The sequence below is a fragment of the Panulirus ornatus genome, chromosome 47 (assembly GCF_036320965.1).
Source record: "Panulirus ornatus isolate Po-2019 chromosome 47, ASM3632096v1, whole genome shotgun sequence".
In the NCBI taxonomy this organism is placed as follows: Eukaryota; Metazoa; Arthropoda; class Malacostraca; order Decapoda; family Palinuridae; genus Panulirus; species Panulirus ornatus.
Genome location: NC_092270.1, coordinates 8,793,634 through 8,818,509, shown reverse-complemented (window position 1 = coordinate 8,818,509; position 24,876 = coordinate 8,793,634). Strand labels below are relative to the sequence as shown.

General features: G+C 37.4%; 2 protein-coding genes across 5 annotated transcripts in view; both read right to left on the bottom strand.

Moving 5' to 3' along the window:
- Positions 1-504: 504 nt before the first annotated feature.
- Tpi (triose phosphate isomerase) lies at positions 505-8,791 on the bottom strand. The gene is made up of 5 exons (XM_071689671.1): positions 8,432-8,791; positions 4,064-4,155; positions 3,515-3,676; positions 1,793-1,966; positions 505-1,263 (listed from the first exon to the last, which is right to left on the bottom strand). The coding sequence occupies exons 1-5, from the start codon at positions 8,541-8,543 to the stop codon at positions 1,057-1,059; spliced, it is 747 nt and encodes a 248-aa protein (XP_071545772.1). The 5' UTR covers positions 8,544-8,791; the 3' UTR covers positions 505-1,056.
- A 4,051-nt stretch (positions 8,792-12,842) lies between these two features.
- Positions 12,843-24,876, bottom strand: part of LOC139763515 (sodium- and chloride-dependent glycine transporter 2-like) — a 135,328-nt gene continuing 123,294 nt past the window's right edge. For all 4 annotated transcript variants that reach the window (XM_071689668.1, XM_071689670.1, XM_071689667.1 and 1 more), the window contains 5 exons: positions 24,078-24,193; positions 23,292-23,420; positions 21,245-21,445; positions 17,679-17,840; positions 12,843-16,927 (listed from right to left, as the gene is read on the bottom strand). In XM_071689668.1, coding sequence (XP_071545769.1) covers positions 16,772-16,927; positions 17,679-17,840; positions 21,245-21,445; positions 23,292-23,420; positions 24,078-24,193 — 764 coding nt within the window. In that variant the 3' untranslated portion in view covers positions 12,843-16,771. The remainder of the gene's footprint in view (positions 16,928-17,678; positions 17,841-21,244; positions 21,446-23,291; positions 23,421-24,077; positions 24,194-24,876) is intronic.

The following is a 24,876-nucleotide window of genomic DNA, read 5'->3' as shown; positions in this document are numbered from 1 at the left end:
ACACAGGCACAGTATTGGCAGTATGTACAAAAAAATTTCATACTAGCTGCCATTTCCTGCTTTTGTGAGGTAGCTCCAGGAACAGATAAAGACAGACCACATTCACTTATATCCATTCTCTAGCCATCATGTCAACTATCATTTTCATTCCATTAACATACAGCAGATTAAGTTCGAACAACCTCTAATACGAAACTAACCTACTATGCTAAAGTGAACAAAAGCTTCTTCAGTAATAAAAGCATTTCTCAATTCTTTACCCTCTTTCAACCATCTACCATACAAGCCTGAGATCTCATGTTTCACCATTCCAATTGCTACACTAACTCAAGTTTAATGTACCAACCAGATTGCTCATTATACATATCTACCCATTTTGTACTTTTCTAGCCCTCTCATCCCACTCAAACATGAAGAATTTATATATTCATATTGCTGGCTTCTTGCATATCCATCTCTCAATTTTATTCTCTTAACTGATAAGAATGGATCAAAGAAATCTAGTCAGCATATAAATTTATTTCAGTGCTCAGTACATTCGCACGATTTACCTCAAAAGTAATATACTAAGAGGACAAATTAGGATGGGTGACTAGCCCACATAAGCGGATGATCATATATAGCAGGTTCTCTTAACTCGACCCAGTCTGCCAGTACTTGACAACTGTGAACTAAAACATCACATTTCCTAAAAATGTGATACTCAGGCTCATGGAAAGTTTGACTAGTTAACAACTATGTTTAGTACATTTATCACTAAGTGAATTTTCACAGATGTCTTTAAATATTCAAATTAGCTTATCTACCTTCATATAAGCTTGATATATATATTTTAATTCAAAATCGCAATTATCATAATTAAACAATCTAGCTACTCAACAAAAATGCTAACAATCAAACCCATCATTGCAATCATTCATACAGAACCATATCGACAAAGCATACCTTTTGATACTAAAAGAATGGAGCAACTTCCTGCAAACACCTCTTGACTCATATGCGAGGTCACTTAACCAAAGAAATGAGGAAATTCACTCTTGCAATCAAGTACTTGACTTAAGTACGAGCGTTTATGATGTGGACAAAGTCTGGCTTCAGAGAAGCGCCACCCACGAGGAACCCATCAATATCTGTCTTCTTGGCAAGTTCTTGGCAGTTGCCAGAGGTGACAGATCCTCCATAGATGATACGGGTTGACTCGGCAACCTGGGCATTGACGTTCTCACGAAGCCACTGGCGTAGCTTGGCATGAACATCCTGGGCCTGAAAAGACAAAATAATTTTCTCCATTACTGGTATGCCCTGACCAACTGATGTCATTCTTTACAAAATTTTCCTTTACTGGCATCACCTATGAGTTTTCTACCAACTATGATGCCTTCAACTCAAAAACTATTGAACAGTCGTCTTATCTACTTACACTGAAACTTCCAGATATCGCCATAACAGTTTGCTAAGTCAATCCTGGCTGTGGTGATTCAGTGCAAGTACATTTCTTCACAAAATGTTGAGTATGAGTTATGATTAACAAATAAAGTTAAAAACAGAGCAGGATGTGATCTAAAGAAGAAAAAAGTGTTACCAATTTTGAATCCACATGATCGCTGTTTGTAAAATCTACGCAGGTGCATTAAAAAAAAAATCTGAAACCATTCACAAGTCAAGCACACAGAGATGAACAAATGATAACCACTTACCCATAGTTTCAAGCGCTTCACATTAGTCAATATTCTTAAGATTTCTTTCTTTTCGACACGTAGATCTATTTCAGCATCTCAACCAAACCACTCACCTGTTCTGGGGTTGCAGTTTTGCCTGTGCCAATAGCCCAAACAGGTTCATAGGCAATCACAACACGAGACCAATCAGAAATATTTGGAAGAAGGGCTTTCATTTGGGCAAAGACGACCTCCTCAGTGCGGTTGCCTTCTCGTTCCTCAAGCTTCTCACCAATGCATGGTATTACCTAAAGAAATAAGGAAATAATGCAGTTATAAATACTAGCAAGAAAGGAGCCAGTCACATAATTGGGTTCTCACAACTATAGCGCAAAACCCTAAAATGAACATTCAAATTCCTATGGGATGGAAACAATCCGTAAGCTGCTTCCATCACCATCTGACTATCCTTAGAGGTGGTCTACCACTGTCATGTGATGACAAATATCCCTGACTAAGTACCATGCTGACACTGTACGATTACTAACCTAACTTCCACCCACAGGAAGTTGTACATAAAAATAATATTGCAAACTTTGCTGCTGGTTGCCAAGATCAAATCATTCCCAAGGGCTTCAGCTACAAAAGCCTCAAGCTCTGTAGTGGAGTCCTCCTAAAGCAGTTCTTTAACCATCTTCAATCTGCAAGGAATGATTACAGTGACTGGGAGGAGTACGACAAAGCAGTGCAAGGCATGGAGAAAGGTAAAAGATCCGAAAGCCAAATTAGCGATGGGGTAAGACTAATAATGAACTGAGAAAATAGGAAAAGGCTTGGGAAGGTGAACTGAAAGAACAAGTAAAATGGAAGAAATGACAGGGGGAGCAGATGAACGAGTGGTAACATGCAAATAGGAGGTAAAAATGAGATGAGCGAGTATTCTGAAGGAATGTTCAATGTATCAGATGACAGGGTGGCAGCTGTAATGTTTTGAGATGAGGTGGCATGCTAGCTGAGAGATAGAGTTCTTCTGAATGATATAGTGGAAACTGAAGTACTGAAAGCTTTGTGTATGACAGAGTAATCCCATCAGCATATGCTGATGGGATTGTGGAGGAGTATTTCAAGGAGGGGGCAAATTCAGTACTAGTATGGGCAAAGAAGAGGTGTCCAACAACGGGCAGAATTCATGTGTAGTGCCCTTATATAAAGGCACGGGGCACAAAAAATAATCCTAGAATCACCGAGATATATGTCTGCTGAGTATAATTAGTGCATGTATGGGATATCGATGACAGAGTGGTGGAATATATAACTCATAACTAGATCACTCTCTTCATTTACTTTAGATGGTAAACTCCTAATTATATGAATTATGTTTAGTATTCTAATTACAAAAGTACATAACTTTACATTTCTTTATGTTAAACTCCATTTGTCATTTGTCTGACCACTCTGATGAGTTGGGGAAGTTATCTCAACTTCCTACTTTTATATTATCAGGAAATTTGTGGATCTTAAAACACATGACCCAATTACAGATCATAAATGTATATTAGAAAAATATATGTATGAACATACCCTTTTCCATTACCTTAAAACTTTGCCTCTATTGAGTTACTGAATGGTATGAAAACCCTATTTAAGATATACCATATCAGTTCAGCACGACAATTGCTGAATATTTCATACACCTGATCAGAGAACCATTATTTGTTGGTACTACAACAAATGGTCAAAAACAAAAATATGAACATGAAACATGACAGAAAAGATGTATTTAAGTAAGTCTGGATAAAGAGTAATAACTGATATAATCAATACTTTACGGGTTGGTAACAACTTCTTTAACTCACCTTCAGTCCGGCCTCAAGAGCATGACCCACTTTATCGCTGATGAGCTTGTCAGGTTCATTGAACACATTTCTGCGCTCAGAGTGCCCCAGGATAACCCACTCACAGCCACAGTCCTTGACCATGGCAGGTGAAATCTCTCCAGTAAAGGCTCCCTTGGCCACCTACATAAAATACCAAAAGGTTTAATTAGATACCGAAGCTAAATAAAAAAAAAAAATCATATTCTCATGCTACCACAATTATCATTCCAAAGGCTGTTGAACATATTCGACGAAAGGGAGGCAGAGAAAGTGAATGTTTTGCAGTAGAAGAAATGTAGCAAAGAAGTTGCAGTGGATCGCTGCCGAAACTCTCAAGAAAGAGAGCGACAGTGCTGTTAACTGGTTAGTTAGAATTTTTGATGTATATATGGCTTATGGAGAGATGCCTATAATGATCATTACCATATAAAAAGTACACACACCTAGCTCTACAGGTACAACAAAAGTATGCAAATCATGAAAGGTAAGGCCATGGTAATTCAAGGTGAAAACTCAAAAACACAATACCTTATAACAATTCTGGGCAGCAACACCAATACTGGCAGGCATATGTTGCCGTGTGTACATCAAGTAGCATTGTGGGCATCCAACCACCACCTCTGATAAAAGAGAAGCCCATACAAAATTACTACAAAAAAGCTCAAATAATCTGACAGAAAAAATCTCAAAGTTCAGTTATATCTGCAATCTTATCTGGTTGCTACAATTGAAATCATTAATAATGCACACATCCTGGTAAGTAAACATCACAAAAATTTTGTTAATTAGTACATCAGGAACATAATAATATTCAAGTAAAAGCTTCTAAAAGTAAACTTTTAATAAATAGAAACCCATTATCATCTATTCATCTTCAACATGTGAACGATAAAGGAATGAATTCCAATGGCACCAAGCTTGCAAGGGAGCACTGATCCCTTCACTCATGCTATTGGTATGAAATCATTCAACATCCAAAAACTTTAAAAACAAAATGTTTGCTACATCCCTTAAATAAGTTTATCTTTAACTAAGTTCACTTCCTGCTGTGAAATACAGTTCAGTAATTCAACCCAATATGGTCAATCTACTACTTGTGCAACATCCTTTATCAAATAACTCTTTCCCTCTATGTCGAGTCAAATCTTGAAGTACAAATTATGGAACATTTGCATACAGGGGTGTCCCTATATGTCCCCTATTTTTCCTAGGTTAGGATAAAGCTAACAGAGGTTCTGCGGGTTTATATGTATCACTCACTAAATTACTCCTCACAAACACAACAATGAGGATGGACGCATCCCAAAATTCTTATATATACTTAAGAGAGTTAAATAACTATATTTCTTTAACATACTAACCCTTAAAACACACAATTAACCATATTTTCCAGGCTGGTACGACAGCCTCTCAAAGTTATGTAAAAAAAAAATGAATGAAAAGAAAATATGAAGAAAAATTTAGTCTTGTAAAATCCTCTTACAGACTGCTGCACCACTAATACAGATACCTGTGGACTGTGCCACTAGCATGAATATCTTGCCACATATTTTCTACACTTGATCATTTTACTTTTACTCTATCGTACGCAAAATGACCGACTCGCACGATCTATTAGAAACATCTATTTGAAATCTACTAGAAATCTAGAATTTTGTAGTGGGAATAGCATTATCTGCAAACACTGTAAAATATTTCCTCTTGTGCGCACAGAGTATATAAGCTGGTAAGTCATACATAGGAATTTGGCACCCATATGTTTCCCCTTATACCCATACCCAGAACTCAGACTTAAAACTGTAGCAGAAAATAAGTGTGTGTGTGTGTATATGGATGGTGCAGTTGCCAAGACAGATAAGAGAGTTAAATGGTTAAAATAGGGTACGAGACTAAAATAGCTCAAGGGCATGTATTAATATAAAAGTTGCTAATTACCTTGACATTACATTTAGTTGGGAGCAACAGAATCTAGTAACCAACTGGAGATATGTCTGGTTAAAATGCTTTACTGAGCAAGTTGACTGGGTCAATGGTATCCTAAAAAAAATCAGACATCAGCAATCTTACGGAACATACTGAAGATCCAGGCTGAAAAATTAATTAATCTAATGAAAAGTTCAACTTAAAACCAGCTATAAATAATTCAAATCAAAAGAAAAAACTAGCAGGAAAATCAAAAAGTTAACCCTTGAAAGTGTAACCTAAAAATAGTGCAACTGCTTTGCCAAGCCTGTCAGGAAGCCGCGCAATGAACTGGGAGCATATGGTGTTAAGTATTCAGCAGAAAAAAGTTAAGGAAAAAAAGGTTATGCCTAGGTATGCAGCTGGCTGACTTGGTGATTACATGGAATTTCCAGATCAGAGTGTAGAATATAAACAAAACCAGCAAGTTCCTGTTACTGCAGGAATGAACGGTGGTGTTGCAAAAAAGCTAAGGGATATGTGGCATCAGGATCAGAGGAAACAAGAATTCAGTTCCGTAAAACTGAACCAGCTTTATGCTTCCTAATTCTAGACACATACTGCTCTAATATCACTAGCCTCTTGATACAAAGCCAGTGTTACCTCCCTATTATTTACTTATTACATCTTATTACATCTTTAAAACTATCATTAAATATGTTCATGCGTATTATTTCTCAATTTATCCCATTTAACATTGCAAAATTTTATTTCCAAGGCACCACACAGATAACAGTAGAATCTGCAAGTGTATCCCAACAGACTCCTTATACTTAGGAATTAAACAGACACCCAATGCATAATTTTAAGCATTATTTTTCATATAATTTACCAGTTAAGCTCTGCACTGAAAATAAGTTGGACATGAAAATATTCTATGCAACACTAGCATAGTCTTCGGGAAATGCACCAAGTGTGTCAAGAAGGATTTGGAACATTACATTTCAACACACAATACAAAATAACATGATTGCACTGACATGAATATCAGAGAGGGCGAGGGATGAATCAAACGCTGGATAAACACTTGTGGGAAAAAGAACCTAAGAAAATCTTACCTAACCTAGCATTCAACAAATCTCAGATCTCATTTTCTGGGGCCCCAAGATTATCAAGCCCCATACAATTTAAGGAAAATCATGTTTTCATTATCAGGGCCCATAAAACTATGGCCTTTGCCCCGCTTTATATTGCCTCTTTTGGTATTCACTGATAGCCGGTGCAATACTCAACCATGGGCATGTTTCATGACTCAACATAATTCAAAATCTAATAAACTCCCAGCTGCTATGAAAGGTTAGATAAAGTATTCACAAGTTTTATAATTTTCAACATATATTTTTAGCCACTTTCAAATTCATAAACCCTTCACTTACCAGGTACTCTAACCTTTCCTGCTATCAAAGTAACACAAAATTGTACCACAAAACTACACTCCCCATCTAACTGTATATTTATCTAAAAAATACAAAAAAAATCAATATCCATAACTGGTTTCAATGTATACCTTATCAGATAAATTACCATCATTTACCAGGAAATAATAAGCAGATACTGGGGAAGGGAATGATCACGGAAAATGTAGGGCTAATTACCATAAGTGGGAGATACATTTGTAGAAATCAACAGATCAAAAAAATTCACTTAGCAGTCAAGAGTTATTTTAATCTATAATGTTATGGGTAAAATACTGGAGAGGCAGCACATTAATTATCGAAAACATTTAAAAAAAAACCCTCCTCAATGACCATTCAATTTGATAGGGTCCCCAGCAACATCACAGTCTTTGGAATATTTGTGTTGTAAACCTTGGCTACACTGGGAAGTAATGCTCTTGATTACAATAAAATTCACCCACTTGAATATCAATCAATACCACATTTTCTGCATTTTCACACCAATCCCCACCACCACCACCACAATCAACGCCGGATATAAGCAATGGAAGTGGATATTGATCCATGGGTAACTCCAATCAGTAACGAGTACAAGCAGAGCAAACAGGCTAATTTTTCAATTATCTTCGTAAACCTACTCTATATTACCCCAGACCTTGCCTTCAACTCTTCCTTCAAATTTTGTAAATGCTTTTCCGTCTCTTTTTCTCCTCTTTTATAATCTATTCCATATTTCAATTACAGCCCAGCCTGGACATGGACTTTTGTCCATGACTGGAGGCTCCGACAAAAAAAAAAATAATTGTACGGAAAACCCTGATCTTAAAATATGGGTCCATACCAGTATTACCCATTGAAATAATGATGCTCTAAACTACACACACTAGTCTAGCTAACCCCTAATAAAGTACAAAATGCATGGGGTCCACCGATACACATTTCTAAATACATAAATAATTTCTGTGGTGCCCCTAAAGTAAATTCTAACCCAACATTCAATGTCAAACTATCAAGAAAAAGACTGAAATGGCAATACACTAATTTCCAGTGTCAAAAATGAGTATATCTGCAGCAATGATAAATAAGAACAAATCTTGCGAGCATAAATTGGTCGAGAGGAATGTAAACACCATTACTAAATTGGTTCTGTCATCTGCTTGACTGGGGTAGGCCCTTGGATGGGGGATGACCTTGCTCAAGGTCAACAGGTCGCCAGAGAAGGTGACATCACCAAAGGCATGAACCAAGAGGACAAAATTCCCTCTGTCTTGACCGGACACATCACAAACCATGAAGGGGGCGACCTTGCCCAAGGGCGGCGGCTCTGGCACCCAAGGTCACTTCGAAGGTCACCGTGGATAACCTTGACGAAACGTACAACATAGAAAGTTTGTCAATACCTTAAATTACATACCAAATACGTCAACACAGTCGTGTTTTGTCTCTTTGCGTTGAGCAAACACAGATTCAGTCGCCGGCCATGCCATCATCATGCACGAGGCGAACACCACCACCTTCAGGAAACAAAGTTACTCACCGGTGTTGGTGTTGATGGGGCCCTTCATGAACTCGATGATCTCGTTGATGGTCGCCTTGTCGCCATTCATCTTCCAGTTCCCGCCAACGAAGAATTTCCTCTGGCTCGACATAGTTTACGGTGGAGTGTTGAGAGAGCGGGGTAAGAGAAGGTCCGACCGGCTGTCAGGTTGGGTGTCGTCTGCAACGCCGGTTGGCTCCAAACCTCCTGCTGTGCCAGATCTGTTCCCCAATGTCTCTTTCCTCTCACTTTCTTGCCATTACGTCATTACCACGCCCACTCTGAGTTTAATTTACATCGTGTCCTACAAGGTCAAAGGAGAAATTCAATCCCTCCCACCTTCGAAACACGGGCTTTATAAAGACAAAAGAATATATGTTTAAGCATTTGGCAACACCCGGGTTGATGTCGTCATCGATACGTCATAAGTCCGCCAGTACTCTTGTTACTATGGTCGACCCGAGCCAAATATTTCAATAATTATGTACCCTTGCCGACCATATCTATTGACTCATGAATGTTAAGTAACAACGGCAGGTCATACAATAGGCTCATCCTATTCACATGCTCGAAATAGCCTTTGTTTTTATATTATGCAATTCTTAGAACATAACCCATTTCTCAAACTGGTTATCATTTAAGATGGATTTAAGCCTACTTATTCAGCAAGGGGACTGAGGTGCTGCTGCCGGCGTCACAGACGGGAGTCGCTAGCTAGGAATAAAAGGGCAAGTTGCCACAGAGACGTGTTGCAAAGGGAGGAGGAGGAGGAGCAAATCCAGACCACTGCTCACCTTAAGTTGACCTTCAATTTCACCTTTACCTTAAGTTAGTGTACACCACGTAGACATGGTGGCCATGCCCAGCAGCCTGAGTGATCATACACCATGATCCTGGCTGGCGATCAATGTCCTCACAAGCATGAGGAAGCTGAGGGATGAGGTTATCTTAGGGTGAGCATTGGCCTGGATTGATCCCTTTTACATGGGCTTTGAGGGGGCCGCCATTTTTCAGCTCCAGTCGATAATCTTGCTAAGATAAGATAGCCATGATGCTCACAATGAGGTCTCTACCTGGTCAAAGAGCCAGCTGTATAAGGAGGTGATATTTCATGTTTCCATTTTACATGATATGGCCTTACCGATTTTTCCTTGGTTATCTCCCTCACGAAATCAATCATTATACCAAATATCAATTTTTCCTCGTACACAACCTTCGTCTATTTCTTCCAGGTTGGACGGTCCCAAATTATACCATTACGTTATGGCCTTCTTTTTTTATATGTGGGTTTAAATTTACCTCCTTCCCTGCGAAAGTCAGGCAGCGGTGCCACGTCTATTGGGCTGGATGATGCCTTCTGGAGGAGGTGGTGCCACCATTATGGCACCCCTAATGCACATCACTTTACTATCTTTAATGCACACCTCATGTTTACGCCATACACGAGAGAGAGAGAGAGAGAGAGAGAGAGAGAGAGAGAGAGAGAGAGAGAGAGAGAGAGAGAGAGAGAGAGAGAGAGAGAGAGAGAGGGTCCTGAAAGCAGGAGAAATTTGTGAAAAGATGAAATGTTTTTTTGCAATAACAAAGTTCTAAATAAAAAAAGTGAACATTTTTTGTTATGGATACCGTTTCCTGCGTTTGTGAGGTATTGCCAGGAACAGGCGAAAACCTCATTTGGTCGCTTCTGTTTTCTAGCTGTCATGTGTAATGCACCGAAACCACAGCCCCTTATCCACAAACAGGCTTCTCAGACCTATCATGGTTTCCCCGGCTGCTTCATATGTCTTCGTTCAGTCCAATGACAGCACGTTGCTTCCTGTATGCCACAATGCCTTTCACCCCCCCCCCCCATGTTTAGGCTCTGAGCACTCAAAATATTTTTCACTTCAAACTACCATCTCCAGTTTGATCTTCCAATACAAATATATCCTCTTTGCCAACCTCTCCATGTGTCCAATTCATTTCAGCACACCATCTTTCACAACTACACTCTTCTCATTACCAAAACTCTCTTTTACCATTTCATTACTCAATCAAACCCTTCTCTTCATGCTCTCATCTATAACCCATACAACTTTGGGACAACTATGCCTTCAAGCATACCCATTTTTGCCTTCACAGATAATGTTCTTTTTCCACACATTCCTCAATGTTTCCAGAACTTTGCTCCCTCATCTACTCTATGACTTACTTCTGCTTCCATTTGCTGTCATGTCCACTCGCAGGTATCCAAAACAATCCACTTTCCCCAAATTTTCTCCGAATTCACACCATCTAATGCCCTTCCACCCTACAAACCTGATGACACCTAATTTTTGTTCACTCTCACTTCTGGCTTTCACACACTTTCCCAAATATGGACACCAATTTCTGTAGTTCCCCCACTTGAATCTGCCACCAGTGCTGTCATCAGCAAATAAATGACCCCCTTCCTATTATTATTAACCCCTGGACCTGGGTGGGAATCTGCAAGAGTTGGTATACATGGCATATGATTCCTTTTAGACTAATACCACATGTCTTCCTCAATCACATCTTTCAGAATACTTCTTCCTTCGAGGATTGTCCTATCTAGTTCTTTGGTCAGGAGTTTTTTTTCCATAAATGCACGCCATTTCCCACGTGAGCGAAGAAGCATCAAGAAGAGAGGACAGAACCTCAGAGGAAAAATTCTTCACTTGGGTCCTTGCTTCCTTTGGAAATAAATACAGGAAGAGAGGATTTCTATATTGATATTACTACAATCCAATTCCCTCCCTCTTCTGCTCTACATGGCCACATCATCTTAACAGGCTTTCTTCCATGCATCTTTCTATCATTCACACATCTTTCTCACATAATTCATTACAATACTAATTCAAGCTTTATTCATAGACAGTAAAAACATTGATCAAAAAATGATGCCCTCAAACAAAAGGGCTTTTGACAATTAAGGGTTCTCCAGACAAGTCCATACCTACTAATGCCACTAAACCCAAACAAAACTTTGATCACATACAACATTATTCTTATTTTGTTCCATTCCAAAATTTTATCCTGTTCCAAATAACAAATTTGCATTGTTTTCTGTACACAACTAAACACTTATAGTTCATCAAAATCAACACATGACAATTTTTTCCTTTATTCATATTTGTTATTTCCCGCATTAGCAAGGTAGTGTCAAGAACAGAGGACAGAACCTTAGGAAAAAAATCCTCATTGACCCCCCTTCTCTGTTCCTTCTTTTGGAAAAGTAAAATGAGGGAAGATTTCCCACCATCTGCTCACATCCCTTTCAGTTACCTTCTGTGACACCTTTCTCCCCTATCCCCAGGGGTAACGTAAGTGACAAACCCCTAGGAAAATGGAAGTGCTTGAAGTTGGAGGCATTGCAAATCATTCTTAGGGAAGAGAATATTATTATTTTTATTATACTTTGTCGCTGTCTCCCGCGTTTGCGAGGTAGCGCAAGGAAACAGACGAAAGAAATGGCCCAACCCCCCCCCATACACATGTATATACATACGTCCACAAACGCAAATATACATACCTACACAGCTTTCCATGGTTTACCCCAGACGCTTCACATGCCTTGATTCAATCCACTGACAGCACGTCAACCCCGGTATACCACATCGCTCCAATTCACTCTATTCCTTGCCCTCCTTTCACCCTCCTGCATGTTCAGGCCCCGATTACACAAAATCTTTTTCACTCCATCTTTCCACCTCCAATTTGGTCTTCCTCTTCTCCTCGTTCCCTCCACCTCCGACACATATATCCTCTTGGTCAATCTTTCCTCACTCATTCTCTCCATGTGCCCAAACCACTTCAAAACACCCTCTTCTGCTCTCTCAACCACGCTCTTTTTATTTCCACACATCTCTCTTACCCTTACGTTACTCACTCAATCAAACCACCTCACACCACACATTGTCCTCAAACATCTCATTTCCAGCACATCCATCCTCCTGCGCACAACTCTATCCATAGCCCACGCCTCGCAACCATACAACATTGTTGGAACCACTATTCCTTCAAACATACCCATTTTTGCTTTCCGAGATAATGTTCTCGACTTCCACACATTCTTCAAGGCCCCCAGAATTTTTGCCCCCTCCCCCACCCTATGATCCACTTCTGCTTCCATGGTTCCATCCGCTGCCAGATCCACTCCCAGATATCTAAAACACTTCACTTCCTCCAGTTTTTCTCCATTCAAATTCACCTCCCAATTGACTTGACCCTCAACCCTACTGTACCTAATAACCTTGCTCTTATTCACATTTACTCTTAACTTTCTTCTTCCACACACTTTACCAAACTCAGTCACCAGCTTCTGCAGTTTCTCAGGTATAGATTAAGAAAGTATTCAGATAATTATGACTTCCCCTGAAGTCTTTGGCAAAGGTGAATAACAGGAAAGAGCTGTCAACGTATTCATCTTTCATATTAAAATAGGGCAGAATATACATTGATTATACGCATATATACATTACAAATATTCTACTAATGTCTCATGAAATATCATAGTTATAAGACTATTAGTTTCACAGGTGCAAAACATCCAAATACAAAAATTGCTGATTTCTGCTAAATTCCTGTAACTCACTATGTCAAGAAACAAAGCTCCTCTGTCTACAGAACCTTAAATCACCAGTGACACATGGCGTTCTTTGGGGAAAACAGTCAATTCTGAGCATACCACAATATCTTGAGAGGAATCTTGTAGGGAAACATACAAATCTCAGATGCCTGAGGGTGTGATCTTAACATTCAGTCCCTTTCCACCATCACATCCATAAAAGTATGAAATGTAATTACCAAGGAAAAACTGAGCAAATGGTACAATCTTTTCAATATATAAATGTAAATCAACTTTTTTATCAATACAGTGATTGAAAGTTACCACACACGAGTAAATCTTCTATTCATAACAATCTTTCTGAGGTTTCTTTAATAAAGTTGTTGAACTTTTTCACTGTGCTATTCTTAAATTTTTGAAATACATTTGTAATATACAATAAAATATGCTTTATGCTATGCCTCACATTAGTGTCCCATTCAGAACAATCCCTAAATACAGTGGTTATCCTGATCCAATTTTTCATGACACAAAATCAAAGAACTTCACCATACAATACTTATTCAAAGGCAGAAAGCACAACTTATTTTCCTGAAAAACTACTTTTGGTACACTCTAAGAACCATTCTGTTTAACATCCCTGACTATGAAACTTTAAAATCACAGGTCTTTTATTTTGGCATTCTACTTTTAAAATTTGGCATTTAATCTTAAGTATGTTCTTCACAATCCTTACAAATGTTAAGACTCACTTGGGGAAACTTAGTTTTATGACAATATTATGTTGACAATGAAGAAAATTAAATTTTTTTGTCAACAGAATTACCAAAATCTTGCACTTTATGATGGGGAAAGATACTGGGCACCTCCGAGACTGATTTCTTAAAACAAAAAAATAAATGTTTTGTTACTGATGACCCTTATCCTTAGTTTTAGGCTAGTAAGGCTCTCCTTATTCTTGAAGTATTTTCATGTCATTCCTATTGATATGGCAGATATTTTAGAAAGCACAAAATTTTCAGTATGTCTGTGGACTTCTGACAACAAAATCAATTAATTCTCAGCACACACCAAAAAACCACTCAAACTTATTTAACCATATAGATTCAACCTGGATCTTGAGTTGTGAAACCATTGTACTTGCCATATAAAATGATGTTTGTTCTTGGGCAAAGCTTAGATATCTTTTAACTATACTGCAGAAATTCTAAGTTCAGTAATTGTTACAATCACAGTCTATGTTAGTAACATCTCATGCTGTTTCATTTACTGTAGTATGCAAAGTGAAAACAAATGCTGACTGCATATGGTAATGCACTTAACTTTAAACATTATAAGCCTAATCCATAATCACCAAGGCAACATGCTGCAACATCTTAACCCTAGCAACACTGTCTGTGGTAGTGAGTTTATTTCAACAAACACTGTCTAAAGACCATGAAATAATAATGACTTTTGAGGAAATCAATGGACATCCTGCAGTATAAAAACATGATTTTTGGAACAGAATTATTCTTGTGGTTCCATGGAGCATAAAAATTGTACTGGTCAACAACTGATACTAACACACAGAATCAGAGCAACCTGAAACTTTGACTTTCTCCTAATCAACAGAAACAAATTTATAGTCAAATAAAACCTCAATACAATAAATGAATAAAGTCTTTTACATACCAAATGAATGGACATCAATAGGACCACTGATCATTTAACAAAAACACTAGTATTAATTCAAGGAGAGGAACTTACATAATTTCTTCATTATACAACAGGATTAATTTTGTTAAAAGTGAAACTGCAATAAATAAGTTTACTGTATAATTAACTGAAAAACCTTTCAAAAAGAAAATACTATAGAGTGCTAAAATTATATATCTCTATTCACACTCATAAATTATGAATTTTTACAATGTTTTTTAAGAACAACTGAACCTTAAATAAAAATAACAATAAAGGAATTTGTGAGACAGAAACAGCAAGCTAACAACTGAAAAGTACACTGTACAGGTTTATTTGATATCACATGTTAAAAGACTGGAATGAAATATGAGCAATGAATGTGTCCCTAAACAACTATCTGCCAGTACTGTACTGAAATTATGCAATATGACAAGGTGTATTGCACCATAAAGCTTCTACCAATACATAAGTAAACAGGCCTTCATTTTTCATAAAAATATGATACAACTTTGTCTAGAGACATTCAATTCTAAATAAAAAAAATACTTATATTAGTTATTGCATTATCTAAAAACCATATAAAAATTTACTTCTTAAAATTTTCCTTACATCTATCTACAGTATTTATGTATGTACAGAATTACAGTACTGACTATATTGGTCATATAATAGAGCTCACAAGACAACACAGAAACTGCCAGGAGAAACTTTCATTTTCTCAGGTTACATGCTATGAAGCAACCACAGCAAAGAAAAATGTTACAAGGGTAGGTGTTCTGAAGAAATGTTATACGTGAAAATGTAATAAAAGGAAAAGGCTAATGAATAAAAGTACTGGGAATGAAGTTGAAGTAATGTCTAGTACAGAGAGTGATAATGCATCACATATATATGTAGCAAAGGGTAGCATAGTGATGAATGATACATTAAATGAGGAGGAAGCGAGAGACTGCAGAATGGGAATGTATAGTGAGTGAAAGACTACCTGGGAATGCTATATGAAGAAATAAATGAATATGAGATCTACTGAGCAATCATGTAATAAAAGAAGGTGTGGTGAAGACATGTATACTTAAAGTCCACTGAGTAAAAGATTTACAATACTGTTAAGAAAAATTTACTAAGGAAATTTGGTTAAAAGAAACTGACAGAAAGTTCAAGGAAAAATCACAAAAAATCATTGTAATGTAGAACATCAGTTTGATGTTAAAGCTGGATAGTGATAATGAAAGTTAATGCATTAATTTAGCAAACTGAAAATTCTCCCTAGGCCAAAAATCAGGTGTTGCCTAAGAAAATAAGGAAAGAACAGCAATGCAGGTGTCTTAAATCACAAATATACAGGCCAAGACACTGAAATAATATTTACAACCATACTGCATACAAGAAGCTTATCATATATTACTGTTTGGCTTAATTATGGAAAATGAAATGTGATGTGTCCACACAAGTTAGAGGTAACAAAACTTTATACGGATGGGTCTAGCACCAATGAGTACAAAGTGCATCTCTGGCCATTTCCCACCTCTTGTAGCTTTTATCTGGATAAAGCATCAGACCCTGACCTACAGAAATCCAAATTCTGAAGTTGGCATCAAACCCTGACCTCCAAAAATCATAATTCTGATGTCATCTTATGAATCTGTTTTTACTGAATCCATACTAATATTTCTTGAATACAAAAGTATTTTCTTAGTTACTGGAAAAACTCACAAACTGAGATAATGTTTATTTCTAGAGAGCCAAGACCTGGAAATTGTTGCATTGTGGACCAACTACATGTGAGCAGAACATCTTGCTGAAGGAACGACAGTGGATATATAAATTTCTATAGTATGAAAATGTTATTTGATAGGGAAAAAAAAAAGTGTGATCACAAGCAAATTCAAATTTTCATGTAAGAGTTTTGTACATAACATACAAAGTTCAAGAAAAGCTAAAGGTGGTCAATTATCATGTTAAAAAACTGACAATTATATGGATCTTCTGGGTAATGTTGAACCCTATCCCTAAAAAATAGAAAAAATTATTCTATTCCAAATAAAATCTATATATATCTAAATTTATTACAGAACTTCAGGACCCTTCTGATGTTACTGCTGGTAATATCTTGTGTCCATAGCTGGGTTATCAATGCCAAACTTGGTTTCATTCATTCCGAAAGTAGACTGTGCTGCCAACAGTTCTCGTCGAGCTATTGGGCAGCCAGGACCCCAGTTATCTGCTGGCTTGAACACATTAGATATTTTCTGAAAAAGAGTAATGAAGAGCATGAATATCTGAATACTGAGGAGGCATCTCTACCTAAATCAGACTGCAGACAAATGTTCTCCCCAAATCCCTCACATTCACTTCCCTTACCACCTCATCCGTAAACTGACCGAACAACCATGGTGATGTCAAGCATCCCTGCCCCAGACCAATTCACCCTCACTTCTACCTACTTGCACATATTCCTTACTCTCTTGACAAAAACTCCAAGTCACTTCAAATAACTTTCTTCCTAACCCACATATTCATAACATCTTCCAAAAAGCATCTCTATCAAGCCTATCATATGCTTCTTCCAGATCCATATATACCACATACAAATTCTTCTGTTTCTCTAAGCATTATTCACACACACATCCTTCTTAGCAAACACTTGATTAACGTATCCTCTATCACTACTGAAACCACCTTGCTCCTACATGCCATCACCCTCTCAACCACCACTCCCATTCAATTTACAAGGCACACTCAACAAATTCATACTTTTGTACTTTGAATATTCACCATTATCCCCAAAACCTTCATACAATGACACTATATAGGTATTTTGCTAATCCTCAGGCATCTCACCATGATCTATACAAAAAATGAAAGTCCTGATTAACCAATCAACAACAGAGTCTGCTTTATAGTCCCAGAAATACTGCATAAGTTATAAATAAATAGATATATATGACTGTAACTGGGTGAGAAGAAAAATAAAGACCAACAGATGTGTGAGTCACTCACCCCTGTGACAAGCATCTTAAAGACAACGATGATAAACACGAGAGGGATCATTCCGACAGAGATGGCAGCCAAGAACCACCCAATAGCGATGCTCCAGTCTGGGTACCCAACACCATTTTGTGTAGGGTCTTCCCATTTGATAACAGAGTAGACAAACAAAAGCTGAAACATGGAAAGCTATTAGACTTGCTGATATTCCCTTTAAATAATTCATTTTACAAGGCACAAACCTATATGGCAATGATAATTCAACTAATATAACTAATGACACATTTCATGAGTGGTGGGGTGGTAACAAGAATGGATGAAGGCAGCAAGTATGAATACGTAAATGTGTATATATGTATATGTATGTATAAGTTGAAATGTATAGGTATGTATATGTGCGTGTGTGGGTGTTATGTGTATACGTGTGTCTGTGGGTGGGTTGGGCCACTCTTTCATCTGTTTCCATGTGGTACCTCACTAACGTGGGAGACAGTGACAAAGTATAATAAAAAAATATAACTAATGACACAAAAATTTGCTGTAATACTACTTTAGCTTCACCATTCTACTGCCTTGCTGAATTAATGAGACTGATTTCAGTTTATTTTTTCTCTGAGTTGAGTTGATTTAGAAGAGTGAAGTTTGGTTTGGAACAATATTCTTATACTTTCATAATAAAAAGGCAAGCATTAGAAGGGCTATAAAGATAAAGGAAAATATAAATAAAAAATAGTAAAGCTTCATTAAACATGTCTGGTGATCAATGCAACCTATGAAGACCTCATCCACCTTCCCTAAACAGCCCAAATTTACCATAAATTTCAGTAATATAGTCAATAAATACAAACAACATTCTCATGTGCTCCATGAGGCTACATGGTCAAATGTGTTTGTCAATGGACTCTATACAAGGATGAAAAAACATTTTTTTTTTTCACACTATTCGCCATTTCCCGCATTAGCAAGGTCGCATTAAGAACAGAGGCCTAGGCCTTTGAGGGAATATCCTCACCTGGCCCCCTTCTCTGTTTTTTTTTTTTCATGAAAAAACATACAAACAAATAAATACAAAAGGGTTTATTTTTTCTTTTATAGTGACTGACAAGGCACAGACAAAAAATGACCCAATCAAAGCCATCCTCGAAAAAATAAAAATCAAGACTCCATGTGTTTGTAAACCTGATTCTTACAAGTAAAAAGATATAGGAAGACAGAGAGAGGAAAGGAGGTGAAGTGGCTGGTCTCCACATAGAAACTATAGGAAGTAGTAGCCATATGCATACCCATGCCTTGGTGAATACAGATAGCTCATGAGAGCAGTGGCCAAAATATCACCTGTAGAACAGCATGAAGGCAGTAATATCATGAGGGACTGAAAAGGAAAGGGTGAACAGAGGCGATGGCTGAAGATTAATAAGATGGAAAGGTTCTGGTTCCACTTTGATTAACATAGGGCTGGATAAAGAACCAAAATGGATATGGGGGCAGTACTCCAATATAGGGCAAATAAAACCCTTTTGGATAAGAATCAGATGCTCACAATCAAAATAATTAAAACACGCATCACTTGAAGCTTTTGGAAAACAGTTGTTTATCAACTCTATAAACAACATAAATCATGAAAACCTCACGCTCCCTATTAGCTGAAAGCAATCTTAAATTTCAAAGATAATAAAAAATCAATCAAAAATAAAGTAACTTTTGACTGCTAGGGAACTTTAGTAAGGTTTTCATAGGTTCTGTTGATTTCTATGTGTATTTTTCCTACTTTTACAACAATTTGCATATTTTCACTTATCTTCATTGCCTTCACCACTATTGCCTTACTTATTAAGAATCAACTTTACTAAGTATAAGGAATGCCATGACAACAGTTTTGTCTATTTCTATAAAACATTGAGCGCCAGAGCTAACTTCTAGCAATGTATATGCTTATCTATGACATACCGTGAAATCCTCCCCTCTCGTTTTTTTTTAATTTTCCAAAAGAAGGAACAGAGAAAGGGGCCAGGTGAGGATATTCCCTCTGAGGCCCAGTCCTCTGTTCTTAACGCTACCTCGCAAATGCGGGAAATGGCGAATAGTATGAAAAAAAAAAAAAAAAAGTGAAACAGATGAATCAAGGAGGGATCAGGAAGGTACTAGGTTTGTCTGTCATCCCAAATCATATAATTCAGCAAATGTTTCAAATGGATGACATCAGGACTTACTGAAATGCCTAAAGTTACAGTGTACATAGCAAATAATGAACACATGCAAACATATTATGCCAAACTGAATGGCATTTTGCTGTGACACCATCAAAATGTGCAGAATAAGTACATTATATATGATGATGATATACCTTATCAAAAAGAAAAGATTCTTTTTGACATTAGAAATACTTTGATAAAAAAATAGTTTTCCCAATTTGTTGTAAGTCACAGCAAATTAATGTAAACTGATGCAACATAACCTAATTCTAAAGTGATGCGTCTAAAATATTTAAGTTAAAGAGCTACAACTTCAGGCCCTGGTGCACTTATCACGATCATTCTCATTAGAATTTTATAAACACATTATCTAATACCTACTCTGGCAGCGCATTTCAAGAATGTATTACTCTGGCATAAAGAAAATGGTTCTTTTTCTTAGTTCTGTGCCCTGGTACAAATCTAAATACCTTTTTCATTTTTCAATGATGGTCTTTAGATGCTGAGTAGAAGAACTAAGTGTAATCTAAATTATCTGAAATATCTAACATTAAAAAATCAATCTGATGTACTGTGTGGGTATCTAAATATTTCATCTCGGGGATAGGAAAGAAAGAAAACTGTCTACATATACTATATGTGTTGAAAAAGGCATCTAAGTGGGGCAGAAGAGGGAGGCTGGAAAACCTTCTTTCCTATTTTAACTTCAAAAAAGGAGGCACAAAAGTGGATGCTTCCCCAAAGCTCTGTTCCTGGTACTACTTAACTGGGATGGGAAATGGCAAACAAACAAGCATATACATTATTATCAATATATAACCTTAAGATCCCATCATTAACGATCCAGGGGCTCCTGGTGCTTCAAGGCTGCACTATAGTCTTTTGAGGCAAAAAGTTCTTTGACAAGAGACAAGGCTGCATTCCGTTCCAACAATCGATGATGATAGAACCTTACCAAGGGTGACTTCACCCATGCTATAATCTCAACGGAGCAGAGTCCAGCAAACATCTTACCTCCACTTTGTGACACTTGGGTGGAATTTAAAAACTACATAAATACAGAATGCAAGCCAAAGCAATTACAGTGACTGGTAGAATCAGAAAGACTCTTGTTACATTAAGCAAATTCAGAGGCGAACAATCATAGCTCAGAACTTTGGAAGGAAACTAAATGTCTCACTAAGTGGGCCAAACCCTCTACATGTATAATCAGATTCTTTCCTTCCAACTGTGTATCCTTGAGGAATTATGAAATGTTAGTCTACCTCTTTGGTTACTGCAGCAAGTGTCTCTGTGGTGACACATATGTAAAAAGTACCTCTTTCTGTAAGTACGAAAATAAAGCATATAATGAATCAATACATGAATTGGTTTTGGTATACTCACTATCAATGCAACAGGAGCAATGAAGGCCCAACAGACCTTCCAGTAGATGGATGGACTGTAACCCAACATGAATTTGAGGTCATCACAGAAGCGCCGCACTCCATATACCCAATGGAGGGCAATAAGCTCAAAGATAGCAATGAGCAGCACACCAACGCCACCTCCAAAAGTATCAATCAAGTAGAAAATATACAAGCCCACCTGGAAAAATGGTAATGCACTGTGATTAAGAATGAAGGACTTTAATAACTGAAGTATCTACAATCGGTTAATTGGGAAACATGTCAGTACTTAGAAAACTTATAAAACACACAAATACACATAATCTGCAGAAAACATGTGATATTCAAACTACTGAATAATAATCTCCTTATCAAAGAAGTGGCTACCAAGTGCTTACCAATCATAAGCAAAGTTCAGATTTACCATTCAAGATTATCCCTACAGCTGCATTTCTTTAACACAAATTTCAGAAATTTCTAACATCATTTGCATTACATGACTTTCACTTAGCTTGATCTAAGTACCTATAATTTTGTTATTACAGATATGCTTCCTCATATCTTCCTTAACACTAATTTTGCCTGATATTTTTTGAAGTCCTTTTCCTTTCCATTCCTGGTTCTACCCAGCCCCAAAGGAAACAGCATCGCTACCCTCTGCTTCAGCAAAGTAACGCCAGGAAAACAGACAAAAAAGGCCACATTTGTTTACACTCAGTCTCCAGCTGTCATGAGTGATGTACCAAAATCACGGCTTCCTATCCACATACAGGCCCCACAGATCTCTTTCCATGGTTTACCAAAGGCATTTCATATGCCCTGTTTCAGTCTATTGACAACACGTCAACCCCAGTATACCACATCGTTCCAATTCACTCTATTATTTGCATGCCTCTCACCCTCCTGTATGTACAGGTCACAAATGCTCAATCTTTTTCACTCCATCCTTTTACCTCTAATTTGGTCTCCTGATTCTCCTTGTTCCCTCCACCTCTGACACATACATCCTCTTTGTCAATCTTTCCTCACTTGTTCTCTTCAGATGTCCAACCACCTCAACACACCTCCTGCTCTCTCAACCACACTCTTTTTATTTCCACATATCTCTCTTACTCTTTCATTACTTACTCGATCAAACCACATATTGTCTTCAAACATTTCATTTCCAACACATCCACCCTACTCTGCACAACCCTATCCATAGCCCATGCCTCGCAACCATGTAAAATAGTTGCAACTACTATTCCTTCAACATACTCATTTGTAATGCAACAGAGCTGACTTACAGAGAGCAGAGCTAATCATTACACCATAGAAGCCCATAAGTCCATCTAATATCAATGCAATCAAGAGCTGAGTCCTAATTTTTTCCAATTTTTCACACAGATGTATCTATCATAAAAATTACTTTGTCTAAAATTACTTTCATATTATATTTATTTATATATATTTTGCTTTGTCGCTGTCTCCCGCATTAGCGAGGTAGCGCAAGGAAACAGATGAAAGAATGGCCCAACCCACCCACATACACATGTATATACATACACGTCCACACACGCAAATATACATACCTATACATCTCAATGTACACATATATATACACACATAGACATATACATATATACACGTGTACATAATTCATACTGTCTGCCTTTATTTATTACCATCGCCACCCCGTCACACATGGAATAACAACCTCCTTCCCCCTCATGTGTGCGAGGTAGCGCTAGGAAAAGACAACAAAGGCCCCATTGGTTCACACCCAGTCTCTAGCTGTCATGTAATAATGCACTGAAACCACAATAAAGGAAACAATCAAACATTCTTGTAATAGGAGAACATTCTAACAATATATCTTGTATCTTTTTTCTTTTGTATCTATAATACTGACCAGAAATTTTTTTTCACATTCTAGATCTGAAAATCTTTCTAGGTATGACAAGATTCAAACCTGAATGAATATATATCTTTTGATATTCATTCAATTGTTATAAAGAATATGACATTGGTACAAAGAAACAAAGATAAAAAAAGTAAGTACTAACTGAGGAACAAAGTGGGATTCCCATTAGGAAGCAGGAGGTGCAGATTATGCCAGTCAAAAGTAGTTTGTGGTTGCGGGATCTTGGAATGGAGTCATAGATGCCTGTCAATACAGTCTCCAGCAGTGCAAACTGTCAGGAAAAATGTAAGATTTGTAAACAGTGGTATTGTGGTGGAGAATGACTTCTGCACTCTGACATAAAGTTAAGCCTGAGAGTCCTGCTTATCAAAAGCAAAAGGACCTTGACATATTAAGCCCAACCATCAAAATTATTCTCATTCCGAGCAGATGTCTCTCATGTACCAACTAAAGGTCCTCAAACAAATGAAATAATCATTACACCATTGCCTTTCAAAACAAGGTCACTATACTTACAACCTGTAAGCCAACTAACCTCCAGGAAAGTCCTGTTGACAGAAAAGCCAGGTCCATTAGCACTTCACTTTTTCAAACATCTCCCAATAAAATGATAAACTTCTCTTGGATACACTTAAGTTCAACATCTTAAAAAATCTGTAAGGCATCAGTTTCAATCTTTTCCTCTAAGTTGTCATTTTCACCCAATGGCTTAGAGAAATAAGAGTGGAAGGCCTTAATGGATACCTTACTGGCATTAGAGCAAATAAACCCTTAGCTTGCCTAACAGCCTTTGAAAAATATCCTCAGTCAGGTTCATATATACAAACATCTTGATAAAGAATGTGAACACTATCTCATTTTGCTTTTATGTAGGCAGATAAAACTGGTAGTTACTAGTCTAGAGAAAACTAAACCAAATGTTGCTCACTTCTGAATCCAGTCCAAGTGTGAAGAGCATGAAGAAAAAGAGGACCGACCAGAGTTGCGGGATGGGTAACGCTCGGGAGATGGCTTCAGGATAAGCAATGAATGTTAAACCAGGACCTGTCACAATCAAATAATCAAACTGTTAATAGTTCTGCATATCATACCTCCAATGTTACTGGACTCTGCCTACTCAAGGTTACACTGTCAGTGAAAAGCCACCTTTGGCAAGGCTGTATCACTGGAGGTACAGTCTTGTGAAAGACCTTTGCACTCCAAAGGAGTCTACACTTCCCTGCTAGTGGAAATAGTGTAACCTTGTGCAGCAGGAGTCTTTAGAAAGGTCCTGGGTAACACCAGGACTCTTTCATAGAAATTAGTCCAAGGATACCTATAAATAGATAAACAGATAAATAAAGAAATATCATATCTCCTTACTCCCATATCTAAAGCATTATGTGCAAAGTCCTGAAGTATTTTCAAGCTATTCATTCTTTTCATCTTTACATGTAAGCCCAAAAATAGTGCAAATATATATTTTTGATAAATACTGCATGTGGATTTGATCATCACATAAGAAAATGCCAAATAATTACACCAAGAAAGATGATATTGAAAAAGGAAGGGGAACATCCCAGAAGAAGTAGTAAAGCTGGAAAAAAAAAATATTGGATAAACAATGAAATATAGACAAAATGGTAAAAATAATCTTTCAAGAAAACTGTAGTCAGAAAATGGCAAACCATCACTGTCATATGAACCTGCGGTGTGAACTGGGCCAAGAAAAGAACTACTGAAAGAAA

What these genes read in the sequence shown, in the direction of transcription:
- Tpi (XM_071689671.1), bottom strand. Translation starts at nt 8,543, where the DNA reads ATGTCGAGCCAGAGGAAATTCTTCGTTGGCGGGAACTGGAAGATGAAT. An exon ending in CTGCCCAGAATTGTTATAAG is followed by an intron (nt 3,677 to 4,063) that starts GTATTGTGTTTT and finishes TATTTTATGTAG; the next exon opens with GTGGCCAAGGGAGCCTTTAC. An exon ending in CTCTTGAGGCCGGACTGAAG is followed by an intron (nt 1,967 to 3,514) that starts GTGAGTTAAAGA and finishes TTATTTCTTTAG; the next exon opens with GTAATACCATGCATTGGTGA.